This window comes from Nicotiana tabacum, chromosome 8 (genome assembly GCF_000715075.1).
Source record: "Nicotiana tabacum cultivar K326 chromosome 8, ASM71507v2, whole genome shotgun sequence".
NCBI lineage: Eukaryota > Viridiplantae > Streptophyta > Magnoliopsida > Solanales > Solanaceae > Nicotiana > Nicotiana tabacum.
In genome coordinates this window covers 68,542,335-68,569,291 of record NC_134087.1, presented here as the reverse complement: position 1 = coordinate 68,569,291, position 26,957 = coordinate 68,542,335, and the positions used below count along the sequence as shown (strand labels likewise).

General features: G+C 34.7%; 1 protein-coding gene across 5 annotated transcripts; it reads right to left on the bottom strand.

Moving 5' to 3' along the window:
- Positions 1-3,965: 3,965 nt before the first annotated feature.
- On the bottom strand, positions 3,966-17,516 carry LOC107827844 (uncharacterized). Of its 5 annotated transcripts, none has more exons than XR_012694045.1 (11): positions 17,392-17,516; positions 17,115-17,301; positions 15,563-15,657; positions 15,336-15,400; positions 14,519-14,562; positions 14,083-14,160; positions 13,840-13,993; positions 12,583-12,765; positions 11,765-11,795; positions 11,540-11,654; positions 3,966-4,211 (listed from the first exon to the last, which is right to left on the bottom strand). XR_012694045.1 is itself a non-coding variant. In XM_075219342.1 (11 exons), exons 1-10 carry the CDS (start codon positions 17,471-17,473, stop codon positions 11,544-11,546), a joined length of 1,059 nt encoding a protein of 352 aa, XP_075075443.1. In that variant the 5' UTR covers positions 17,474-17,511; the 3' UTR covers positions 3,977-4,211; positions 11,540-11,543. The 5 variants fall into 5 exon arrangements, 3 of the variants coding, with proteins under 3 accessions (XP_075075443.1, XP_016510542.2, XP_016510543.2); XM_075219342.1 differs by having other exon boundaries at positions 3,977-4,211; positions 11,736-11,795; positions 17,392-17,511; XR_001657627.2 differs by lacking the exon at positions 3,966-4,211 and adding an exon at positions 10,797-11,110 and having other exon boundaries at positions 17,392-17,515.
- Positions 17,517-26,957: the final 9,441 nt, after the last annotated feature.

The following is a 26,957-nucleotide window of genomic DNA, read 5'->3' as shown; positions in this document are numbered from 1 at the left end:
GTAGCCTTAAGTTATATAATTGTTGACTTCCGCTTTATTTCTTAAAATTTTGCTTTTATTATGTTGTCGTCTTGTGTTTGGTAAACAAAAGCAATATGAAAGTGTAGTAGGTAGTTAAGGTTTAGCTTGCCTAGCTTCCATTAGTAGGTGCCATCACGACTCCCGAGGGTGGGAAATTCGGGTCGTGACAAATGTATAGGGTACACGTTTATGTTTATCTAAATAACAAAAAAGAGTTTACAAAGTTCTAAAATTCGAATTTATAGATAATTTGAATTTAAGCCAAGTGGCAAGCTAATAAATGTCAATAGTATATGGTAACTTTATTCTATATTTGACTATTTTAGTTAAATACAAATATTTTATATATATATACGAAATATAAATTAAAAGATAATTTTGAATTTGTAGATAAAGTTCTAAAATTCAAATTTAAATTACAAATAAAATTTATCTTTTTTATCATGTTATCATACTTAATTTGGTTAATGATCATATACAATCATGTTAGGAACTTTTGTTAGTTTTTCTAATTATTTAAATACTACTTTGCCACTTTTGTTATTTTTTCTAATTATTTAAATACTACTTCGCCTCTAGCAACAAAAAAAACTGCTCCATATAATTATAAAACTCTTTCACATTTAAAATCTATAAGTATAGTTCTTTGAAACACTGTAGCTAGATTTGAATAAAATGAAATTCTTTTAAAATAAATGTAATATATAGGGTACACGTCTATGTTTATCTAAATAACAAAAAGAGTTTACAAAACCAAATAAAAGTTTACTTATATATATAATAAAGTAAACATACATGCTGGAGAAAGAAATATCACAAAATCAGTCAATATTAAAAAAAATTGTTTCTTTTTTCTTCTTAAAGAATATTTGTTTGAAGAGTCAATTTGCATAAATGGACATCAAACAAATAACAAAACTTTGACTATATAATTTCTATCATTAATTTCAATTTAGCACATTCAAGGAATTGAAGGATATAAGCTGAAACCCCTTTATTTAGCTGTAGCCAAGCCAATATTACAAGGGTATAATATTTTTTTCGTTGAATAATATTAGTTTTGAATCATTAGATTATGTGAAAGGTTTTTTTTTTCAAACTCAATAAGAGATAAATTGGTTTCTAATTGATAGTTTCTACAGTGACTTTTAAGTGTAACAAAGAGTATATATAAAGAAAAAATTGGTATGACATCAAATATTTTTTTTTCAAAATATAAACAAATTATTTCGAAAAAACTCTTTACTTTTTTTAATTCAAAGATAATAAAAAAAGATATTTTTTAACATTAGTAGAGAGTTTTAAAATTATTATAATAGAAGTTATATCATGGATAAACTCAAACCCAAAATTTTATGGAATATTTACATAATATCCGGCCATAATTATTGTTTACTTTTTATGGATAATATAAATAAATGATATACCGACAACACACGATTATACACATATTATATTTAGATTATATATAAATTACACATTATTCAATTTTTTAATTTAAGTGGTTGGATGAGCACCTATTTAAGCTGATTAGATAAAGCGAAAAGAAAAATAAGAAATAATTTCAATCAAAGACTAAAAATATAATTAAAGTTCATATGTAAACAATGTTTACTAAAAATCATTCTTTTATAGTGAATAATGACATAAAAAATAAGCTAAAAGAAAATAAATATTGAAACAAATGTTAGAAAGATCTAAAAACGAGAAATAAAAGATGACAACAAATTTCTTCTTATGTTTCATCTTTGTTGAGTATAAAAATTTGAAAGTTAATCTCATCGATTTCAATTATTTTTTTTTCAACTCAAATAAATAGATTATAAGATAAGGATATCTTAGAATATTTTTTTTAATTTACATTATGTGTCGTTTTTAAAAAATCACTATTACTAACAAACTGAAATGACATTCGAATTTGAATTGGAATGCAATTTGAGCAGTTTGCATTGAGATTAAGCAAATTATAGTGTCAAAAAATAAACTACGTGACAATTTTAAGATAATATATGCAATGTTTTATAATAATAATCAACTAATTTAACATTTAATGATTCAAAGAACAAAATTTTGGTATATATAGGGTATTAAAAATTCAAATTCTGGGGATAGAGATATCGATAAACTTAAAGTGGAGTCATACTGAAATAAATCCGGCCAAAGAATCATTTAAATTTTTAGATAGCCGATTAAAGTAAATTTTAAATTAAGAATAATATCTTCACTTGCATCATTATAAAGATAATCAATATTATAATATACGTAAAGTTTTAGAAATAAAGTTTTAGAAATTAAAATTTCAAAATTGAAATATTTTTTGAAAGATAAAATCATACCAAATAAGAGTTCATTTCGTAGTACAATAGTCACGTCGTAATCAAAGAATCGTTTATATCGTGTCAATCTTTGTGTTTTGCCATAAATTAAATATGAGTTATTATTTCACTATGTGGCTATTTTTAGCCAATAACACCTATGAGAATAGTGCAAAAATAAAATTATCACTATAGGAATTGAGAAAATATTAGTCTTTTTTCATGTAGTGTTTCTTAATTAATATCTGACGATTATCTATAATTATTTAGAAGGTTTAAATGTTAAGGTTATTTACATATAATTCAAATAATTGATATATTTAACATGGTTAATGTCAAATATCAAAATGGAGTAAAAACAATTCACTAGCTCAAGTATTTTTTATATTTTTAGATAGCCAACTAAAATGAGTTTTGAATTAAGAATAATATTTTCAATTATATTATTAAAAAAATAATTATTATTGAAAAATAATATTTTAGAAACTGAAATTTTAAGAAAGAAATAATTTTTAAGAGATATCAACACACCAAATAAGAGTTCAAATAGTAGTAAAAGAGTTAAGTCTTATCCAAAAAGTCATTCATTGTCTCAACATTTGATTGTTTTGCAATAAATATGAGTTATTATTTGCTTCCTGACTATTTGTAGGATCCAATGACACTGGCAAAAATGGTATCAAAAAGGAAAAATAGAAGAAATGATTAATTTTTTTCATATAGTTAATATCCAATGATTATCTATATTTACTAAAAAAGTGTAAATTTTAAGATTATTTACATACAATTCAAATAACTTAAATATTTGACATTAGTATCCGCGCATCCGCTAGTTCAAAAGTAAAAGAGAAATTGGCAACTGCTAATTAAAGAGAATAGAAATAATCGAAGTGCAATGCTTGATAAGATTTGCTCCTCTATCTTTGCAAGGAAAGAAACAAAAAGGTAAGAGCTAATCATTACATCCTTAAAGTTACATGATTACATCTATGGTCAATTAAAATACCACTCTCCAATTTTCCGCAGTTTCTTGAAAATCTTTGGTTTAATACTCCTATACTTAGGTGATCCGACTGTCGTGCATTACTAAAGAAGTAAACTTCCAAAAAACTAAAAAAAAAATTATAAAAAGAAAGGTGAAATTGATATGGTCTGTTAACGTTGTAAAAGCAAAGTCGGAATATTCAAAGGAGCAAACCTCAATAATGTTGGATTAGACTTTTGGTGAGACAACTCACCAATTGGTTAAAAATTTGAAGATCAAGGCAACCGTTAGAAAAAGGATTAAACGAAGGCATGCCCCATGTTTAAGAATAGTAACTACTTCCGCCGTTTCATTTTACTAGTAACTCTTACGGTACGTGCAATGCGCATGAATCCTGTCTTAATGAGTATAAATTTATTTGAAATAGTTATTATACAATAAAATTATAAGTTCCTAAAAATGATCATGAATATCGGTTATGTATAACTAACTCAATAATTGAAGAAATTACAGAAGTCCTAAATCATCAATAACTGAACTTAACATTTTTTTCAGGTTTGTAATTTCATAATTTCAGTTTCACGTCAAGTCTTGAAAAATTTAAATAATTTTTGAAGGATACAACTTACAGCATATAAGCTGGCAACTAATAATCTACGAACTTTAAATAAATACAAAATCAATGTACAAAAAAAAATAAAGACATTAAAAAAAATAAAGCAAGTTAGTAAGAGAATCTACAATTGAAAGCTAGCTAATGAACCTACTCATCATCAACAACAACGTACCCAGTATTAGCCCGTATCGGTGGGGTCTGGGGAAGGTAGTGTGTACGCAGACCTCACCCCTACCTTGTGAGGATAGAGAGGTTGTTTCCAGTAGACACTCGGCTACAGGAAAGCAAAAGCACCATATTAATGAAAATATAGACAAGGAGAAACAATACCAAAAACCCATATAAAAGCAGAATAAAAACAACAAGATAGTAAAATGATCAACAATGAAAGAAAATAATGGTTAGTCATAAAAACCTACTACCAACAGAAAGCTAGAGCGCGTGCCAATACTATTGTTATGAACACTCTAGACTACCTACTCTACTACCCTAATCCTCGACTTCCATACCTTCCTATCAAGGGTCATATCCTCGATCAGCTGAAGTTGCGCCATGTTTTGCCTAATCACCTCTCCCACCTTTTCTTTGGCCTACCTCTACCTCTTCATAGGCCTACAATGTCAACCTCTCACACCTCCTCACCGGGGCGTCTGTGCTCCTCCTCCTCACATGACCAAACAACCTATGTCGCGCTTCCCGCATCTTGTCCTCAACAGGGGCCACACTCACCTTGTCGCGAATAACCTTATTTTTTATCCTATCTAACTTGGTGTGCCCACACATCCATCTCAACATCCTCATCTCTGCTACCTTCATCTTCTGTACATGAGCGATCTTGACTGGCCAACACTCTACCCCATACAACATCGTTGGTATGACCACCATTCTGTATAACTTATTCTCAAATTTTGGTGACACATTCTTATCACACAAAACACCGGAAGCGAGTCTCCATTTCATCCATCCCGCCCCAATACAATGTGTGACATCTTCATCAATCTTCTCACCCCCTGAATAAAAGACTCAAGCTACTTAAAACTTCCTCTCGTAGGGATGACCTGCGAGTCTAGCCTCACCTCTCCTTCCCCTCCTTGAGTCTTGCCACTGAACTTACACTCCAAGTATTCTGTCTTAGTCCTGCTCAACTTGAAACCTTTAGACTCCAGGGTCTACCTCCATACCTCTAAATACGTGTTCACATCGCCTCGTGTCTCGTCAATCAATACAATATCATCTGCAAATAGCATGCACTACGACACCTTCCCTTGGATGTGACGCGTCAGTACGTCCATCGTCAAAGCAAACAAAAAAGGGTTGAGTGTCGACCCCTGATGCAACCCCATCATAACCGGAAAAATGAACCCACTCATATTTAGCTAAATGTATCATGAGTTAAAATTAAAAGATCTTATAAATTATCTTGTTATTTTGTGCGTATTATTGATTGGTGCTCAACATTTCACATAATTATAGTAGTGCATTTAAAACTTTTGAAAGTTAAAGTATAATATTGAATAATTTTATTGGTGCAGTAGTGTTATATATTTTTAAAAAGTGAAATATCTATATTATTGTTCAAGAACCTGTACCTCTTCTTTCTTAAATCTATTTATTTTTCCTTCGTCTATTTTTTATCGTTTATATATAATTTAAATGTAAAACTTATACAAAAGTGAAATTTAATAAATCTATAAATGTTATAACTTTCTACATAGTTCAATTAAGAAAACAAATTAATAAGTAAAATTTAATTATTTTAAGCTCCTAAATATTAAAAAATAATTAAATAACTATTAAATGGAGTGTTTCTTATAATATTTAACATAAAATTTGAGGGACTTCAGAATATAGCCTTTTATGACAAAAGATCAAGTTTGAAATGAAAAGTAAAAGGTTAGTTTTAAATTTTAGTCTTTCATTCTAGGTAAATATTATTTAATTAATTGTATTCTCTTGGATGGTACTCACATTTTTTTATTTAATTAATATGTTGTAACGACTAAAGTCTAAAGATTAGGAGTTTTTACTTAGTTTAATAAGAAAATATTTATTAACCAAAATTTTCGGTGATTTAAATATTCTAATATTTAGGTAAGTAACTTAAATTATAAATGTGTCCAATGTAAAATATATTTTTAGAGGGTAAAAAGGCGAAAGACATTTCACTAAGGGTTTTCGTGCTTTTAATATAGAATAGATATAAATATAGCAATAATTCATTAAAAGGAGAATTACACGCCTTATCACTTGGCCCAACAACCTATCAGAAAATGGCCCATATTTGAAGTTCTTACCCAGTATGGCTCAGGTTGTACATAACCTGAAAATTACTTTGATCATCTGTTAGCCCACCCCTTTTAATTGTTTTTTTTTTCTTCATTCTTCTTCTCCCCATGTCCCGATTTTTGCTCCCCGAAATTTCTCTACCATTATTATTCTCTTTCAACTCTCCTTCCAGATTCAAAGCTGATAACCACTATTTGGATGAAGAAGAAAAAATAATACGTATAATAATTATTTTTTTGGAGTCATATGAAGATCACTTCCTCCGTTGGAACGGAGAGAACTGTGTTTATTGTCATGATTAAAGAGGTTCACTTAGAAAGAAGGTGTTGTCATTGTCTCAGTCTTATCCTCATTCCAAATATAATTTTAATCTCAGTGGCTGATTAAAAACTTAAAGAATAGAAGTCACCATTAAAGGTTGTCGAAGCTTCAATTTCAGAAATTGAGTTTTTCAATTTGTTAGTTGTTTGGATTAGTATTGTGATGACTCAAAAGGTCATCACTTGCTCTAAATTAAATTCTGTGTTCTGAGACCTTGAAAATCTCATTTAGAGTCACCTCAATTTGCGTGCGCAGTCCGGGCACGTAGCCGGAAAACTTAAATATGAAATTATGTGAAAAATGATAAAATTTGGTTATAAAATGAGTTAATTTGACTTCGATCAACGTTTTGGTTAAACGGACCCGGACCCGTGATTTGAAGATCCCGGAGGGTCCGTAGGAAAATATGGGACTTGGGCGTACGCCTGGAATCGAATTCCGAGGTCTCAAGCCCAAGAAATGAATTTTTAAAAGAAATTATTTTCTGAAACTGTTTAAGAAAAATTGAAATGAAATTTGCTTAGAACATGATGGTATCGGACCCGTATTTTAGTTCCGGCGCCCGGTACATGTATTATATACTCCCTCTGTTTCAATTTATGTGAACCTATTTCCTTTTTGGCCCGTGCCAAAAAGAATGACCCCTTTCCTTATTTGGAAAAAATTTACTTTTATGCAATGATTTATAGCCACGCAAAATATATGTGGCTCATTTTATACCACAAGTTCAAAAGTCTTCTCTTTTTTCTTAAACTACGTCCCCAGTCAAATGGGTTCACATAAATTGAAACGGAGGGTATGATTTAAGACGTTTCTGTGGAATTTGGTGAAAATGGAGTTTATTTGACGTGAATTGGACTTCCGATTGAGGAGTTATGGACTTTGAGAGTTCTTGATGAAAATGTTAAGTTTTGAGGTTTAATTCATGATTTTACATGTTATTTTGATGATGTGATTGCACGAGTAGGTCCATATGATGTTTTTGAGTTAGTATGCACACTTGGTTTGGAGTTCTGAGGGCTCAGGTGAGTTTCGGGTAGGTTTTCGGATGTTTTAGGCTTAAAACCAGAAGTTGCAGGTCTCTGAACCCACTAGTGCGGTCTGCGGTCGACCTTGTGCGGTGCGCGGTGGAGGCTGTGCGGCCGCAGTCGACTGTGTGCGGTCCGCATAGGGCGCTGCTGTGCGGCCGCAGTCGATTTTGTGCGGTCCGCACAGGGCACTAGACCGCAGTGCCCTTAAGAAGGCATGTGCGGTCGCAGTCCATTTTGTGCGGTCCACACAGGGGGTCTAAGAGGGGTATAAATAGACGGGATTTTCAGTCATTTTTCATTATTCAAAACCCCAAAAACATAAGAGGCGATTTTTCAAACAACATTTCTTCTCCAAATCAATTGCAAGTCATTTTTAACTAGTTTTCTTCAATCATTAACATCTTTTAACATGATTTCAACTTCAAATCAATGATTTTCATGTGGGAAATTGGGTGTTTTGGGTAGAACCTAGGTTTTTCAAATTGGGGATTTGGACCTCGATTTGAGGTCTGATTTCAAAACAAATTATATATTTGAGTTCGTGGGGGAATGGGTGATCGGGTTTTGGTTCAAACCTCGGGTTTTGACCATGTGGGCCCGAGGATGATTTTGACTTTTGGGTAAAACTTTAAAAAATTCATTTTCATGCATTCAAATTGATTCATTTAGCATTTATTAATATAATTAAGTAACTTGTGGCTAGATACGAGCGAGTTGGTGGTGGAATCAAGGGGTAAAGCGATAGTTACGCCTTGAATTGCGTTCGTGACATCGAGGTAAGTGTTCGGTCTAACCTTAGCTTGAGGAATTAGGAGTTGAGTCCTATTTGCTATTTGCTTCTTGTTGAGTACGACGTATAGGCATGGTGACGAGTATCTATACGTTGGTGTCAAGCATCACCGTGAGTCTTAAATTGATACTTGTTGTATTTTTGAATGTTACTATGGTTGAAATAGTGAGTAAATCCTTGATACTGAGCAAAGACTTAGCTTGTTTATCGTGCAATCTACTTATGATTGAAAAATTGTGGTAATTGAGATGAGTAGGAGTTGAGTTAAGATTGGTTATAGCCGATTCTCCCTTTCCGGGACGTATATACTTGTACTGCTAAATTCCCTTGCCGGGATAGTGTAGTCTATTGTTGATCCCTTGCCAGGACGGTTAATTATGATTATTGTTGACTGTATAGTTGGAATGGGTTGCACGCCGCAACAGATATTATATTGGATCGGGTTGCACGCTGCAACAGATATTATATTGGATCGGGTTGCATGCCGCAACAGATATTATATTGGATCGGATTGCACGCCGCAATAAATATTCTATTGGATCGGGTTGCACACTGCAACAGTTATATATATGTGGATCGGGTTGCACGCCGCAATAATGTTAAATGATAAGGGATCGGGTTGCGCGCTGCAACAGTATTGTTATTGTATTGTTGTAGATATTGAGTTGCCCTTTCATATTTTATTAAGTTTATGTTGGTCTTGATATGTTTCCCCGAAGCGTGTACCCCCTCCTATTTTAAATTGCTTATTTCTGTTTATTTTCCGTCATATATTATATAACTGCACAGGTTTATCTGGAGTCTAGTCCTAGCCTCGTCACTACCTCGCCGAGGTTAGGCTAGGCACTTACCAGCACATGGGGTCAGTTGTGCTGATACTACACTCTGCACTCTGTGCAGATACCGGAGCGGCACTTGATCAGCAACAGTAGGGAGCCAACCTTCAGTCCACCGAGACACTGAGGTAGCCTTGCAGGCGTCCGCAGGCCCGGCGTCTCCTCTATCTTTTATTATGTTCCGTTATCTCATGTATCCGAGACAAACAATGTTATTTGTCCTTCAAACTATTGTATGTAGTACTCTTAGTAGTCCGTGGATATTGTGACACCAGTTTCTGGGTAGAGGCATGTGTTGACTTTCGAAACATTTTGGTTTTTTATTTATTTAAGACTTCCGCTTAAATCTCATATTCCGCTGTCATTTAGATATTTATCACTTGTTAACATAAGTTGTAAAAAAAAATTAAAACAGAAGAGTTAAAGATTTCTAAGTTCGTGGCTTGCCTAGCTTCTACGAGTAGGCGCCATCACGACTCCCGAGGTGGGAATTCCGGGTCGTGACAAGTGTTGTCCCAATTGATTAGAATCATCAAGAGGAGTTCAAAACTTAAATTTGAAATTATTTGGAGTAGATTTAAGCTACATTTGAGTTAAATTTTAGAAGATGCCCAAGGAAGAAGAAGAATCCGTGAAGCTCCATTGATATGACTCATTTGTATAATAGTGTATAATATTATATAAATAGTGTATAATAGTGTATGTTATACGCTTATATACATAGTGTATCACAAATATTTTCACTATTTATACATCTTTATACACTTCTATACAACTATATACATAATGTATCTCTTTGTATAAAAGAGTATAACGTTGTACAAAAGTGTAAGCATCTCTAATGAACTTCTTGTACGATTTTCACTCGCAATTCTTGTTCAAAACTAGTCCAAATCTCTATCAAATGACTTCAAACTTTGATACATCCTACTTAGACTATTTCTAATAAGTTCAAACAATACCCACTCCATATTTCTCACAAAAATCACATTTGAAATTTAATAAGAATATCATTGAAGAAGATGAGATTTTAGGTTGCTCGCGTCTGTTTTTGCATTTTTGTAGCTGGGATAGGTATGTATAAACTTGAAGAAAAAGAAGAAAAGAAACTCGCGGATATTTAACGCCTGAAGGTCTGGAGAATAAAAAAAAATGAATATGAGCTTATTGATATTTGGCTACACATTTGCAAACTTGTAACTGGGCTAAAATACTGCAATGTCGACTTATGGAGTGATTTATTGTGTAATTCTTTCTTAATTAAACACAGAATATAAAAGATAAAGAATTATTTTTATCAACATATCAAAAATACCCTTGTGTCAGTATTTAAAAGGAACCTAGCTAATGCACCCCACGATTATGATATGTCCATGGCTCGAAGATACATCATAGAAATCTTAAACATTTCGTTGGAAAGGCCCCTTAAGATTCATCAATCTTTTATATGAAATTACAGTATAGAACTAAGAGATTAATGTCATCCTATTGTTGGCAAGCAAACTATAGCTGATATACTATTAAAAGATTTTCTTTTCTTTTCTTTTTTGGGTTGGTTGGTTTCATGGAGTGGGTGGAAAGGGAAGGCAAGTATGTTAGTTCAGTCTGCCATATTGTCAGATGGCCTAAATAAGCCTTCAAGGAAAAGATACCAATAATTATATTTAAAAGAAAAAATAAAAGCAAAAACAAATATAGTAGTGTTAAATTGGCAATTTTTCTTGATCTGAGAGGGTAGTACTTATAACTTTTAGATGCCTGATCTTACATATGGCATCTAGAAATCAAGAATCAACTTTGAAGGGGGAAGGATGATAGAGATAAGAATGAAATTCATTTGCAAAACCTCTGTGATGTATGGATTGATTAGCTGCTACTGCCTTGATATCGAATTGCAGAGCATCTTATGCTGAAAGAACACAACAAAATTATGAGGTAACGAGGCATGATGCAAGATATCTCAATTATCTCTACAAGGTGTCCAGTAAAACCGCTCTCGATTGGACTACGAGCATCACAAAAGGTCATACAAAAGAAAAAAAGCAGTTGATATGGAATGAAGCTGAAGCAAGAAAATTTCTTATAGTTGGACATTTTAACCAGTGCTTCAGACAGAACGCGTAAATCTGGATTTACTACTGAGATAAAAAAAGAGTTCCAGAAACAAACAGGAAACATTTGAGTCATTTAGGGACCACGCATATCATACTCAAAAGTAGAACTTCTTAAATCAACAGAGAAGATATGATTGATATAAGTAGGACTTATCATCCAAAGAGGAGTATTGGGAACCTCAATGTTGGTACATATATAGATTTTATGCAAATGGTGAACTTACAGCACTATCGGGAAGAGGAAGAAATGCGATCACAAACACCAGGCACCCATCCTTTGAAGAACTCCACATCATCTATAGCAGCAGGAGATAAGGCGCTAAGGGGCGTAACAGTAATCTGTAGTTAAGGGTAAGTAACATGTTAATGATGAGCCATTGACAAAAAATAACTTCCATCAAATAAACGAGTTCTGCATACATAGCCTTGTTGAAGAAAAGAGTAATCACCATCCTCATCATCCACTGGTGCTCCCCTGACCTGGTAAAGGATAGCCATACAATTCGTTTAATAACTGTAGAAAGACCTTTTACCGAAAAAACCTGTACAAAGATAGATGAAGGAAACCAGAACATCTCAAATGCTATGTCCTTGAGTAAAATAAGAACCCCTTATAAACAAATTTTAAGAACCTTGGGTAGATAACTTGCAGTCTTAAGGTCTATAATATAATCATCCTGTCACTTGTACAATAGGCACCGTTACAATAGTTAATCCACAAGAAGAATCAACAGTAGAGAACTCCCCGAGACAGCTATCTCTGTGGAATGGGAAAGAAAGCTGAAAGAGAAAATATACGAATATATGTAAATCTATGACTATTTTCAAATCAAAACTTTTCCTTGTACAAAAAGTTTAGGTATATTAGCAACCCATTTTGTTCATCAGGAAGATTGTTCATTCTTGACCTCTTGTCTGAAAGAGAGATAAAAGGCACATGTCATAATCTACAATGCACTGATTCATGGAAGAAAATCTCCAAGAAAACTTTTTTAACCCCCCAGCCCACCCCCACCCCCACCCCCCACTACCTCCCAAAAGATAAAAGGGGAGTTGAAAAGGGAATGAACATGAGAACATGTTGAAAAAATAACATGAGGGTAAGATATTCTACGTTGTGAATGAGACCAGAAAAGGGTATCATGTTGCACAGGCAGGAAAATGATCTGAAAAGGCAACACATTGGAGCAGAGGAAGAAATGCATTTCTGTGATTAGTGTAAAGGAAACTTTAGCAAATAAGTACTAGATAGAGAAAGGGATAATACTTCTGTCTCAAACAATAGGTGTTCTTCTTGTGTGCTTGAAGGCTGCTCTTGCACACATGCTTCTGTACTTGTTGATGAGTCCATCGTCATTGTAGATAACATTCTTCCTCCTTGTGCTTCAGAAGTAACTTGCTTCCATCCCATTTTGTAAACACTCTTGCCTTGCTTAGTCAGGCGATAACCCTATCAATAACCAAAATCTTTTTCTAGTCAATAGCTAATCTACTTTGGCAACAGTAACACCCAAATAAATCCCAACCATCTTAGGATTTCTAGATCAGGCAGAGTGTCACATTTCCCTCATAGAACCTTCACTATCAACCATAAGAATGACCTCAACTTCATCAAATTTCAGGAACAAGGTAGAAAGTTACTAAAGAACAAACATACTAAGATTTGTATTCTCTTTCACTTTTCTTTTTTCTAAAAGGTACTCATTTTTAAATTTAGTATGGTTCCTTTTTTTTTTTTTTTGAAATGGTAAACTTGATATGTTTCAAGGAACTCGTTTAAATCAATTACAATATCATCCTTGGATACATTTTTTGCATCATTAGCTACTTGAATTCAACTTACCAAGTATCCGGAACATAGGAAAACAGTTTCAGAAGAATCAAGCTACTTAACTTTTAAGTTCTCTTTTTCATTTTATATTCTAAAGGTACTCAATTAAAAACTAGATGTCTCTCCAACAGGATATTGTTCAAATCAATAACATACCATCCTTGAATAAATTTGCATTTGTTAACAATTTGGCTAATTTCGAAAACTTGGGTAAGCATGCAAGAAATAGAAAAGACAATCGTAATTAAGTTAAGCTTATAGGTGGCTTTATTAAAGTTTGTGCAAAACTAAACCAAAAGTTTCAACTGAGTTTGAAGCTTATTAAATGTTTATTGAAGTAAAATAAGGAAATATATAAGATGCTACGTTCCAAAAATATTTTGGGTAGGAGTAACGCCAATTCTGAATATTTTCAATTTACAGACTCTTTCCAGATCAATTTTTACTCATTCACATCACACTAAGGCAGTATCAAAAATATTTACAAAGTGCTTAAATGGCTTCACAGTGCACATCTATCAAGCTATCCCAGTCATCTATATACAAAGATATTTCTCGTTAACCCAAAAAATAGATGAAATAAAGATCTTTTTTATACTCGTTATACCCCTTTCAATATTTTGAAATAATCTCCCATTTCTTCTTTTCAAACTCTGTCAATGGCAATGGTACCGTAGTTATTGTTCGGCTTACCTTGTGATTGGTAACATCTGCAGGGACATCTATGTTAAGAAAGCAATTCTGACGATAAGTCTTATTCTTGATCTCAGCCAATATAGCTGTAATGATGGGCATGCAAGCCTCAGCAGCCAATATGAAATTATCAACTTTGCTTTTTCCACGAACCCTGAATTTTCAAATCACATTGATGAGTAAGAAAAAAAAGTAACTTGCCTTCAAGTTAAACTGAGGACAGGATAGTGTTATGCACTATACCATTCATATGACAGTGAGACAGACGGAACACCATTGAAAAAAGCCTCTCGTGCACCAGCCACTGTCCCTGAGTAAACACTGCATTACCAATAATAGATTCATTAACATTTAGCATCTCCTGGTTTTACTACAAGAAAATGGCAAGTCTGCTAACACTTCAGTAGCAGCACCAGGGAAACTTAATCAACTTTGGACAACTAGAAACCAAGAATTGGCAAATGAAGGTCTTGTATAGCATTTTCAACCCACATCACCACATCATTATATGGTTCATGGATCCATGGGTGGTGCACGATTAAAAACATGAAACTTGGTTCAAAGCAAGATGGTATAAAAAAAGTAGTAATAGCTGAATTAAAAATATATCCGGCCAAGAGGTAATTATTAAGCACTTCATGCAGAAGGATCTAAAGGCTCAATGCAGAGATATACTAACATGTGATACCCGCAATTGCTACCCATATTAATACCGCTGACAACCTGCAAGCATAAATTGGCATGAGCACACATGGTGTGATTTGATGTGGTAGATTAGGCTATTAGCACAACTAAGTAAAAAAAAAGGGGTCGGACAGAAAACCATAACAGCAAACGAATTGTTAGTTAGCTATGAGAAGTGAGAAGTATGATGGGGGAAAAAAAACTAAGAGAAGTACCAGCAAGAGGTCCATTTAGTAAAAGAGCACAAAATCTCATAAACAACTTCTGATCCTCACTGATGTTTTCACTAGACCCTTCCTCCTGATTGATTGAAGGAGTCTCGTCCCACTAGGGACCTAAATCACACATATCATATCCATCAGTGTTTAATTTGTAGTTTTCTTTGATCTTTTCAAGCTGAGCCTTTATTGTACTTCTAATTCCGTTTCTTTTTTTACTTGTATCTCTAAGGAGAACTCACTAGTTAAACCATAATAGACTCGAAAATTAAAGATTTTAGCTAGAAAGCAGCACAACTTATCAAGTTTCATCATTCTGAGAAATTAGGATAGTAAATGAGGAAAAGAAAGCCTGAGTAGCCAGTTTTTAGCATCAAAGTTAAATCCTTCAATCTAAAGGTCCCAACAAAAACAGATATAATGAAATTTGCAAGATTTCAGCTGCCATTGCAAGGAAGAAAAAACAAGAGCCAAAATTAACTTTTAACATTTGTTTATAGAGTGTAAAAAGTAAATTTTCAGTTAAATGAATTTCCTCCGTTAATGTAAACTTCCTCTAAACAATAATATGTGATGACTGAAGCTAAGTGCTACCAGATCAGGTACTGAGGGGAAGAGCGTTTTGGAGAGCCCTATGGAAGTGGAGTCTGCTGGAGTTCCTGCAGAAAGAAAAACAAGAGAGAGACAGAGTTATGATGGCTTTAGTTAAGATAATTATACAAACATGGGCCATGAAACCAGAAAAAAACTAAAGTACACTATACTTAAGATTCAAGCAGATTATGAAAATTTGACTTTTTAAGAATAAGACCCTGACTAACCAGAAACTGCAAAGGCTGTTGCTCCACTGATCTCCACCTTCTTGACGGAAAGTGCACGTCGCCATGAGACACTATGACTGACACCTGACTTTTCACTAGGAAGATGGGAACAAGAATACAATAAATATCATATAGATCCATTCGGACGTTAACAAATTAAGAGAGAATAGAAGGGAGCACAATGCAGTACATTAACAGAGAATGAGCTATCCTGGAACTTTGATGCATATCAGATCTTTAGTTTCAATCTATAATCACTACTTCATATCAGGAGTTGTGGTGGTGATTCTAGTGAATATCTAACAGTTAACAGTCACATAGTGTTCTAGTTGATGCATAATGGTTTTAAGCAATTGTCGACGACAAGACTTTATGTAGGCACATGGGCAGAATTTTGGCAGACATGCTTTAGACATTCAGATACGATACATTAGGTTCAGAAGTCGCTTCTTTAAGTATAACATAACAAGCCTTTTACTCTAGAAACACAGAAAACTAACAAGGCAAACTACCAGCAGATGACCCCTCAGATGAAACGATTAGTTAGGATCTTCCCAACCAAAGTAACCTAAATGTCTACATAGGGTGGGATCAGAATGTTTTCAGTAGAAACTATAACAAGCTGATAGAAGTTTGAATGATTGTTTTCAGAAAATGGTAACAACGAGGTAGCTTGTTTATTTATTTTTCGTCCTTGATATGGTAAACTCTATTCTCCAAATCCCCACCACGTATCACTATTGGCCCTCTCCATTCTTGGTGACTTGAATTCCCATCCTCCTGGTTGCGAGTGAATGCTCTTGCCCGTGTAACAGCGTCACTTGTCAGTGGCTTACGTGTTCATATAGGACAAAGATAAATGAAATCTACATGTGAGCAACACATCTAAAATGTTCCTTGCTACTTAACCTATAGGTCATATAGATAAGGACTCTATATATCATGCATGCTCCACTGAAATGATAAGGCTCAAGAAACTGTATATGGATCCAGTATCTCCTAATGTCAGAACTTTGAAAACCACAGACAGGAAGTCCAATTTGTCCACATACTTTAAGATTTAACACTACTTCTGCAAACATTTGCTATTTACAGATCTCACTTAAAGCAAAATATAAAAGAATCTATGAATTGCAAAATCCAGCTTTACTGGCAGTCACCTCGACTAAAGTTGACTCCCACCACTAACTTTACCCATCAAGAGCGGATCAGTAGTTGATAACCACGAGTTTACCAAACAAATAAGCAAAACTGCTTCTACCGTCCTCGATTACCCAAGTAAATAAAAGTTTTAACCATGGGATCAACTTATCAAGGCCACGAGGAACAAACGAAAAGTAAAATGTACGAAAGCAAAACCTCCGCTATTGGACACCGGTACTTAAAATAGACTGGGCAAAGACCAAAACAATTAAGAAAATTTCCAGAAGTGGGACCAATTTCAATTAATATACTCCATAAACTATCAACAGGTGGCTGATATTACGTAAATTCAAGCAGACACTGATAAAATACTGTAGATTAAGGAATATGAGAGAAAGAGAGAGCATACGAATCGGGAGCACAAACAAGGACATTGAAGAGATTGGAGGAGACAAGAACGCGAACAAGAGATCTCAAACCGGTTGCGTCAATTCCGTCGTCATTTGTGACCATCACAGTCGGCTTATACTCACTCCCATTCTCCATTTTCGAATTTGAGTTTGCTTTGTCCTTTGAGTTGGGATTGAACTGAAATACTAGTAACCATCAAAACATTCATTCCAGGTATGTATAAAGGCAAATCCACACAAGTAATAAAGGTGGAAAAGTAGGCATGTTGTGATTACCCGCCATGTCATCATGCCACATAGGCGTCATTTGACATACATTAATATCACGTGGAAGCTTACATAAGAATAAGGCTAGCATTTGTTTGAAGATTCTAGAGAGGTATGGACATTTCCTTAGAAAGAACCTAGATCCTTATGGATTTGCTAGGAAAGTACTTGGAATCTTCTAGGCTTGTAAAGAATTCTAGAAAAAATTCTTATCTTGTAAATATCAAGGACTTGTGTAGGAATTAATATTTACACACTAGCCCATAGGAGACTAGTATATAAAGGGGGTCATTCATTTGTAATTCACCAAGCAAACAATTCAAGTTCTCCCTAATAAAAAGCTTCCTTTAACAATTCTCTTGTGTTCTTTCTTCCATTCTCTTAGCGATTTTGAGTGTAGTAAGGCTGACTTGACATAGCAAGAACGTGAGCAAGTTGTGCAATATCGTGAGCGAGTTGTCAAGTGCCGCACGTGTACTTGGTTAACAACTAAGGACGTGACAATGTGGTATCAGAGCGAAGGTTTCAACTAAGGGAATGGCGAACGACGGAGAAATTAACGCTGCCAACACCCAAGCCAACGTCATTCAGGATGCTGCTGGCAAGATCGGCCGTAGCAAAAAGAGGAATACCACCAACCAGAGCCAGGAGGTGTCATCTGAGGTTGTGTCAAACGAAGGGCTTACATCCCAAGAACCATCTGCCATTGAGGCGAGCGAGGATGAAGTGGAAGTCCTTCCAGAGGACGTCTCGCTCGGTAAAGAGTGGGTGATGAAGATGAACGCGGGGATGGATGCCGTGGAGATTTTTGGCCAATGTTTGGGGAAGGTGGAAGGCACTCTTAACGTTCTTGAGGGGCACACTCTTGAAGAGATTGAGAGTATCCGAAATGACTTGGAGGGACGTACACAGATTGAGATGGAACTAAGGCAAACCATCACTGTCTTAGAGTGCAGACTCATGGAGGCTTTGAGTACTATCGATGCTATGAAGGCAAAGATAGAGTCACTCGAGGAGCATGTCAATGCTGGCGTGACCGAGGTAGCCAGCAATGTTGTGGTGACGAGGGAGGCCAAGATCGAGGCTCCCAAACCCCCGGTGTCCAAAGGTGTTCGTGATGCACAAGAAGTGGAAAATTTCCTTTGGCACTTGGAGAACTACTTCAGGCATGGCAAAGTGAGGGATGACGAGGCCAAGATCAACACTGCGGTATTGTACCTCTCAGAGACTGCCATGCTATGGTGGAGAAGGAAGATGGCCGACGTGGATAAAGGTCTATGTACTATTACCACATGGGATCAGTTCAAAGCAGAGTTCAAGCGACAGTTTTTTCCAAACAATGTCTTGTACGAGGCAAGGCGCAAGCTTAGGGAATTAAAGCAAACAGGAAGCATACGTAACTATGTCAAGGAGTTAACTACCCTTATGCTTCAAATCCCCAACCTAACCAATGATGACTTGTTGTTCCACTTCATGGACGGGTTGCAAAATTGGGCTAAGTAGGAGTTGCAACGCTGACAAGTCACTGATATAGACCAAGCCATAGTGGAGGCCGAATCATTGATGGACTTCAGGCATGACAAGCACGACAAAGGCAATGGCAAGGAGTCAAAGGTTAACAATATCAAAGGTGGGGGAGACTGTGGCAAAGGCAAGGAGATACAACAACAATACTCCAAGACTCAAGATTTCAAAAAGTCGAGTGGCCGTCAGGGCTACGCCGAGAAGAAGGCACAGGTCGAGAAGAAGGGATGCTATATATGCGGAGGGCCACATGGCTTCAGGAATTGTCCTGACCTCAAGAGCCTCAGTGCCATGGTACGTGAGCGAAAGGAGCAGCCACAAGGAAAGAGTCCGGGAACCGCACAGTTGGGTATGATCGGATTATGTGGTGCTGTCACGAAGCAAGTTATCCAACCTACCGAGAATGGCAATCAGTATGTGGATCTCACCATCAACAACAAGCCCGCTCGTGCAATGGTGGACACTGGAGCAACTCATAATTTCGTGACTGAGGCTGCCGCAAAGAGACTAGAATTGAAGCTTGAACCAACCAACTCTCGCGTCAAGATCGTGAATGCCGAGATACAGAATGCTCGTGGGGTAGCTAATGGAGTTGGTTTCAAATTGGAAACTTGGAAAAGTATGACAAACTTTACCGTAACCGCTATGGATATCTTTGACATCATATTGGGGCAAGAGTTCTTTAGACATTGTCATACTTTAATCGACCCCTACCTCCAATGTCTCTTGGTTATGGAGCGAGAAGGAGCTTGCATGGTACCTACAATGACTATGCCACACGAACAGAGCCAAGCACAACTCTCAGCTATGCAGGTTGTCAAGGGGATCAAAAAGGAGGAGCCGACGTTCGTGGCAACCATCACAAGTCTGGAGGAAAATAAGAGTTTTCAAGAGACACTGCCGCCTTGCATAGAGAAGTTGCTTGAGGAAAACAAAGATGTCATGCCCGAGGAGTTGCCTAAGCACCTGCTGCCTAGGCGAGAGGTGGATCACAAGATAGAGTTGGAGCTAGGGGCTAAGCCACCCGCATTTGCCCCATATCGTATGGCACCTCCTGAGCTGGAGGAGCTCAAGAAACAATTGAAAGAGTTGTTGGATGTTGGTTACATTCGCCCATCAAAGGCACTTTTCGGTGCACCAGTATTGTTCCAGAATAAGAAGGATGGATCGCTGCGCTTGTGCATAGACTACCGAGCACTTAATAAGGTTACAGTGAAGAATAAGTACCTGATCCCACTCATTGCTGATTTGTTCGATAGACTTGGGCAAGCCAAGTACTTTACCAAGGTGGATCTTCGAAAGGGCTACTACCAGGTTCACATTGCGGAAGGGGATGAGCCAAAGACAGCATGTGTGACGAGATATGGAGCCTTTGAGTGGTTGGTGATGCCCTTCGGCTTAACCAATGCACCGGCCACATTTTGCACCCTTATGAATAAGATCTTTCATCCCTACCTTGATCAGTTCGTGGTAGTCTACCTAGACGACATAGTCATCTACAACAACACCTTGGAGGAGCACATGGAGCACTTAAGGAAGGTGTTCCAAGTCTTGCGAGAGAACGAGCTATACATCAAGAGGGAGAAATGTGAGTTCGCACAATCAAAGGTGCACTTCTTGGGCCATGTCATTAGTAATGGAGAGCTACGCATAGACGAGGCAAAGGTACGTGCTATCCAGGAGTGGAAGGCATCTATAAAGGTAACTGGGTTGAGATCCTTCCTTGGCCTTGTTAACTACTATCGTCGGTTCATCAATAGATACTCAGCAAAGGTCGCACCATTGACTGAGTTGCTAAAGAAGAACAAGCCATGGGTTTGGACGGAGCATTGTCAAAAGGCATTTGAATGCCTTAAGGCAGCTGTAACAGAGGAGCCAGTCTTGGCATTACCTGACTTTTCCAAGACTTTTGAGGTGCACACAGATGCCTCAGACTTTGCCATTGGGGGTGTTCTGATGCAGGATAATCATCTCATAGCATTTGAGAGCCGCAAGTTAAATGAGACAGAGCGGCGTTACACGGTACAAGAGAAGGAAATGACTGCCATTGTGCATTGCCTTCGTACATGGAAACGTTATCTGCTCGGGTCAAGGTTCGTGGTCAAGACTGATAATGTGGATACTAGCTACTTTCAGACACAGAAGAAACCCACACCAAAGCAGGCTAGGTGGCAGGATTTCTTAGCCGAGTTTGATTATGCACTAGAGTATAAGCCGAGAAAAGGTAATGTTGTAGCCGATGCCTTGAGCCGGAAAGTCGAGCTTGCTGCAATCACTTCAGTGAGATGGGACATTCGGGAGGCTATAAAAGAAGGCATGCAGCATGATCCAGCATCCAGACAGCTTATCGAGTTAGCTAACAAAGTCAAGACGAGACGGTTTTGGATAGAAGACGGCCTACTACTTACCACAGATCGGCGGGTCTACGTTCCTAAGTTTGGAGACATTAGACGACGGATCATAAGGGAGAGTCATGACACAATATGGGCTGGTCATCCGGGTCAACGTCGCACTAGGGCCTTGGTTGAGTCAGTCTACTATTGGCCACGCCTGCGAGATGACATAGAGTGATATGTGCAGACTTGTCTTGTCTGTCAACAGGACAAGGTTGAACAACAACAACCCGGAGGACTTTTGGAGCCACTACCAGTTGCAGAGCGTCCATGGGAGAGCGTGACTATGGACTTTATCACTTGCCTACCGAAGTCTGATGGTTATGGTACTATCATGGTGGTCGTGGATAGATTTTCCAAATATGCCACCTTCATGCCCGCCTCACCGAGTTGCACAGCTAAGGAAGCCGCCAAGCTAATCTTTAAGAATGTGGTAAAGCATTGGGGCTTACCAAGGTATATCATCAGTGATCGAGACCCCCGCTTCACTGGGAACTTTTGGAGAGAGTTGTTCGACATATTTGGCACGGAACTGCACTTTTCTACTAGTTTCTACCCACAAACGGATGGACAAACGAAACGGGTCAATGCCTTACTAGAATGCTACTTGAGGCATTATGTAAGCGCACATCAGAAAGATTGGGCAAGGCTCCTAGACATTGCCCAATTCTCTTATAACTTGTAGCGCAGTGAGTCCACGGGGCGGACACCATTTGAGCTAGACACAGGCCAACAACCACAAACTCCACATTTATTACCAGCCGCGTTCGAGGGAAAGAGTTTGGGGGCTTATAATATGGCCAAAGGATGGGAGGAACAACTCGATACTGGTAAGTCTTACTTGGATAAGGCAGCTAAGAAGATGAAGAAGTTTGCGGACTGTAAGCGGCGTCCCACGGACTATAGAGTTGGGGACATGGTCATGGTGAAGTTTAACCCAAGACAGTTCAAAGCACTACGGGGCATGCATCAGAATCTGATTCGCAAGTATGAGGGGCCATTTAAGATCGTCGGCAAGGTAGGCAAGATCTCATACAAGCTTGACATGCCATCGTATCTTAAGATCTACCATGTCTTCCATGCCAGCATGCTTAAGCCATATCATGAAGATAAGGATGATCAGAGTAGGGGCCAATCAAGTCGAGCGCCAATGACTATCACTGCCTCGCATGATCGGGAGATTGAGGCTATCATAGATTACCAGGCCAGGCGAAAACAAGGGCAAAAAGCCACCGCTATGTTCCTCGTCCATTGGAAAGGGCAATCACCGGAGGAGGCCACGTGGGAACGATATGAAGACTTGTGGCAATTCAAAGATAAGATCCGAGAGTTTATGCAGCAGCATTGCGCCGCGGTCATCGCAATATTGGGTGGGGGAGAATGTGATGACCCGCCATGTCATCATGCCACATAGGCGCCATTTGGCATATATTAATGACATGTGGAAGCTTACATAAGAAGAAGGCTAGCATTTGTGAGAAGATTCTAGAGAGGTATAGACATTTCCTTAGGAAGAACCTAGATCCTTATAGATTTGCTAGGAAAGTCCTTAGAATCTTCTAGGCTTGTAGAGAATTCTAGAAAAGCCCTTATCTTGTAAATATCAAGGACTTGTGTAGGAATTAATATTTACACACTAGCCCCTAGGAGACTAGTATATAAAGGGAGCCATTCATTTGTGATTCACCAAGCAAACAATTCAAGTTCTCCCTAATAAAAAGCTTCCTTTAACAATTCTCTTGTGTTCTTTCTTCCATTAAGACTGACTTGACATAGCAAGAACGTGAGCAAGTTGTGCAGGATCGTGAGCGAGTTGTCAAGTGTCGCATGTGTACTTGGTTAACAACTAAGGACGTGACATTGTGGTGCATATATTTAAGTTATTTGGATGGTATCTAAATAATATTAAAATTTATATTTTCTCAGTAAATATAGATAATTATTGAATATTATCTATTTTTCTTTTTTGATACCATTCTTGCCGGTATCATTAGATCCTAAAAATAATCAGGAAGTAAAATAATAACTCATATTTATGGCAAAACAATCAAATGTTGAGACAATGAATTACTCTTTGGATAAGACTTAACTCTTTTACTACTACTTGAATTCTTATTTGGTGTGTTGATATCTCTTAAAAAATATTTCTTTCTTAAAATTTCAGTTTCTAAAACATTATTTTTTAATAATAATTATTTTTATAATAATGTAATTGAAAGTATTATTCTTAATTCAAAATTCATTTTAGTTGGCTATCTACAAATATAAAAAATTCTTTAGCTAGTGAAATTTTTTTGCTCTGTTTGATATTTGACATTAACCATGTTAAATATCTGAGTTATTTGAATTATATATAAATAACCTTAACATTTAAACCTTCAAAATAATTATAGATAATTGTCAGATATTAATTAAGAAACACTACATGAAAAAAGACTAACATTTTCTCAATTCTCGTAGTGATATTTTTATTTTTGCACTATTCTCATAGATGTCATTGGACCTAAAAATAGTCACATAGTGAAATAATAACTCATATTTATGACAAAGTACAAAGGTTCACACGATATAAACGATTCTTTGATTACAACGTGACTGTTATACTGCGACTTGAACTCTTATTTGGTATGATTTTATCTTTCAAAAAATATTTCTATTTTGAAATTTCAATTTCTAAAATTTTATATATATTATAATAATGATTATCTTTATAATGATTCAAGTGAAGATATTATCCTTAATTTAAAATTCACTTTAATTGACTATCTAAAAATTTAAATGATTCTTTGGCCGGATTTATTTCAGTATGACTCCACTTTAAGTTTGTCGATATCTCTAGCCCCAGAATTTTAATTTTTAATACCCTATACATGCAAAAATTTTGTTCTTTGAATCTTTAAATGTTAAATTAGTTAATTATTATTATAAAACATTGCATATATTGTCTTAAAATTGTCAAGTAGTTTATTTGTTGACACCATACTTGGCTTAACCTCAATGCAAACTACTCAAATTGCATTCCAATTCAAATTCGAATATCATATCAGTTTGTTAGTAATAGTAATTTTTTAAAAATGACACATAATGTAAATTAAAAAAATATATTCTAAGATATTCTTATCTTATAACCTATGTATTTGAGTTGAAAAAAAAAGTTTGAAATCGATGAGATTAACTTTCAAATTTTTTATACTCAACAAAGACGAAACATAAGAAGAAATTTGTTGTCATCTTTTATTTCTCGTTTTTAGATCTTTCTAACATTTTTTCAATATTTATTTTCTTTTATCTTATTTTTTATGTCATTATTTCTTTTGTTACAAAAAAATAATTTATTTCACTATAAAAGGATGAGTTTTAATAAAAATTATCTACATATGAAATATAATTATATTTTTAGTCTTTGGTTGAAATTATTTCATATTTTTCTTTTGGCTTTATCTAATCAGCCTAAATAGGTGCTCACCTGACCACTTAAATTAAAAAAATTGAATGATGTGTAATTTATATATAAATCACATATAATATATGTATAATTGTGTGTTGTCGGTATATCATCTATTTATATTAGTTATAAAAAGTAAACAATAAATATGGCCGGATATTATGTAAATATTCCATAAGATTTCAGTTTTTTTGAGTTTATCCATGATATAACTTCTATTATAATAATTTTAAAACTCTCTACTAATATTCAAAAATATCTTATCTTTTATTATCTTTGAATTAAAAAAAGTAAAGAGTTTTTTCGAAATAATTTATTTATATTTTAAAAGAAATATTTCACGTCATACCAATTTTTTCTTTATATATACTCTTTGTTACACTTAAAAGCCGCTATAGAAACTATCAATTAGAAACCAATTTATCTCTTGTTGAGTTTGAAAAAAAAAACCTTTCACATAACCTAATTATTCAAAACTAATATTCTTCAACGAAAAAAATATTATACCCTTGCAATATTGGCTTAACTACAGCTAAATGAAAGGGTTTCAACTTATACCCTTCAATTCTTTGAATGTGCTAAATTGAAATTAATGATAGCAATTGTATAGCCAAAGTTTTGTTATTTGTTTGATGTCCATTTATGCAAATTGACTCTTCAAACAAATATTCTTCGAGAAGAAAAAAGATACAACTTTTTTTTTAATATTGAAGGATTTTGTGATGTTTCTTTCTCCAGCATGTATGTTTATTTTATTATATATGTAAGTAAACTTTTATTTGGTTTTGTAAACTCTTTTTTGTTATTTATATAAACATAGACGTGTACCCTATATATTACATTTATTTTAAAAGAATTTCGTTTTGTTTAAATTTAGCTACAATGTTTCAAAGAACTATACTTATAGGATATTAAATGTGAAAGAGTTTTATAGTTATATGAAGTAGTTTTTTTTCGCTAGAGGCGAAGTAGTATTTAAATAATTAGAAAAAATAACAAAAGTTCCTCACATGATTGCATATGATCATTAACCGAATTAAGTATGATAACATGATAAAAAAAGATAAATTTTATTTTTAATTTAAATTTGAATTTTAGAACTTTATCTATAAATTCAAAATTGTCTTTTAATTCAAATATATATATGAATTAAAAGACAATTTTGAATTTATAGATAAAATTCTAATATTCAAATTATTTAACTAAAATAGTCAAATATAGAATAAAATTACCATATACTATTGACATTTATTAGCTTGTCACTTGACTTAACCATAATGTCAATTATATATGGTTACTTTCTTGCTTTAATATATATATATATATATATATATATATATATATATATATATATATATAGATAGATAGATATAGATATGTTTGATTGGACGCTTTACCTTTTTAGGGGATTGATTAAATAATGGTTGAACGCTAAGGTGGTTACTTTTTTTTTTTGAGTGGAGAGGTTTGCGTTAATAATAACTAGTATCAGTGCTTTTTTCGAGTGGAGAGGTTGTTTGAATCATATACAAATAATCTTAAAATATAAATTTTTCAGATAAAAATTATATAATATGAGAATTTAATTATAAAATATGATATAAAATTATTGTTCAAATCTCGTAGTGAACAGCCAAACTTTTTAATATATATTTGTAGCAACCTAACCTCTTGATTTTGGTACTTGTAATTCGTTCCGCTGTCGATATTAAAGAATACTATACATACCATATTGTGATCTATCTTGTTCGAGCACATTAGATCATATTATCTTAACAAAATTCTTATTATCACTTTATTTTTATCTGGAAGACAAATATATCTTATTCATCACATCACTTTTACATAAATTCTTTTTTTTGGTTCTTTTCTTATAGTTATTGTATTATTTAATATTTAATATTATTATACTATCATATAATTTTTTATTAGCTTATAATTAAATTAATGTCTTGCTTTTTATCCTTTTAATAGTATTTAATAAAAATAAAAATTTTATTCTTGAAATTTGGTAAATTTTTATGCTTTTATCCTCTTATTCATAATATTTTAATCATTTAAATTTATCAGTAATATTTTTAAATATAATTTAATTATTTTATTTTATATATTTTTAAATTAATTTAAAGTATAAGTATCCTCACACTACCTCTATTTTTTTTTATGTACATTCTCTTCCCTACTACAAATGTTAATTAGTTTTTATATTAATG

Bases quoted from the DNA above. Each gene is read 5' to 3' on its own strand.
- LOC107827844 (XM_075219342.1), bottom strand. From the start codon at position 17,473: ATGCTAGCCTTATTCTTATGTAAGCTTCCACGTGATATTAATGTATGT. The intron at 15,658-17,114 runs GTATGCTCTCTC...CCATCTTCCTAG, and splicing joins CTTGTTTGTGCTCCCGATTC to TGAAAAGTCAGGTGTCAGTC. The intron at 11,655-11,735 runs GTATGCAGAACT...CCTTAACTACAG, and splicing joins CTTTTCTTCAACAAGGCTAT to ATTACTGTTACGCCCCTTAG.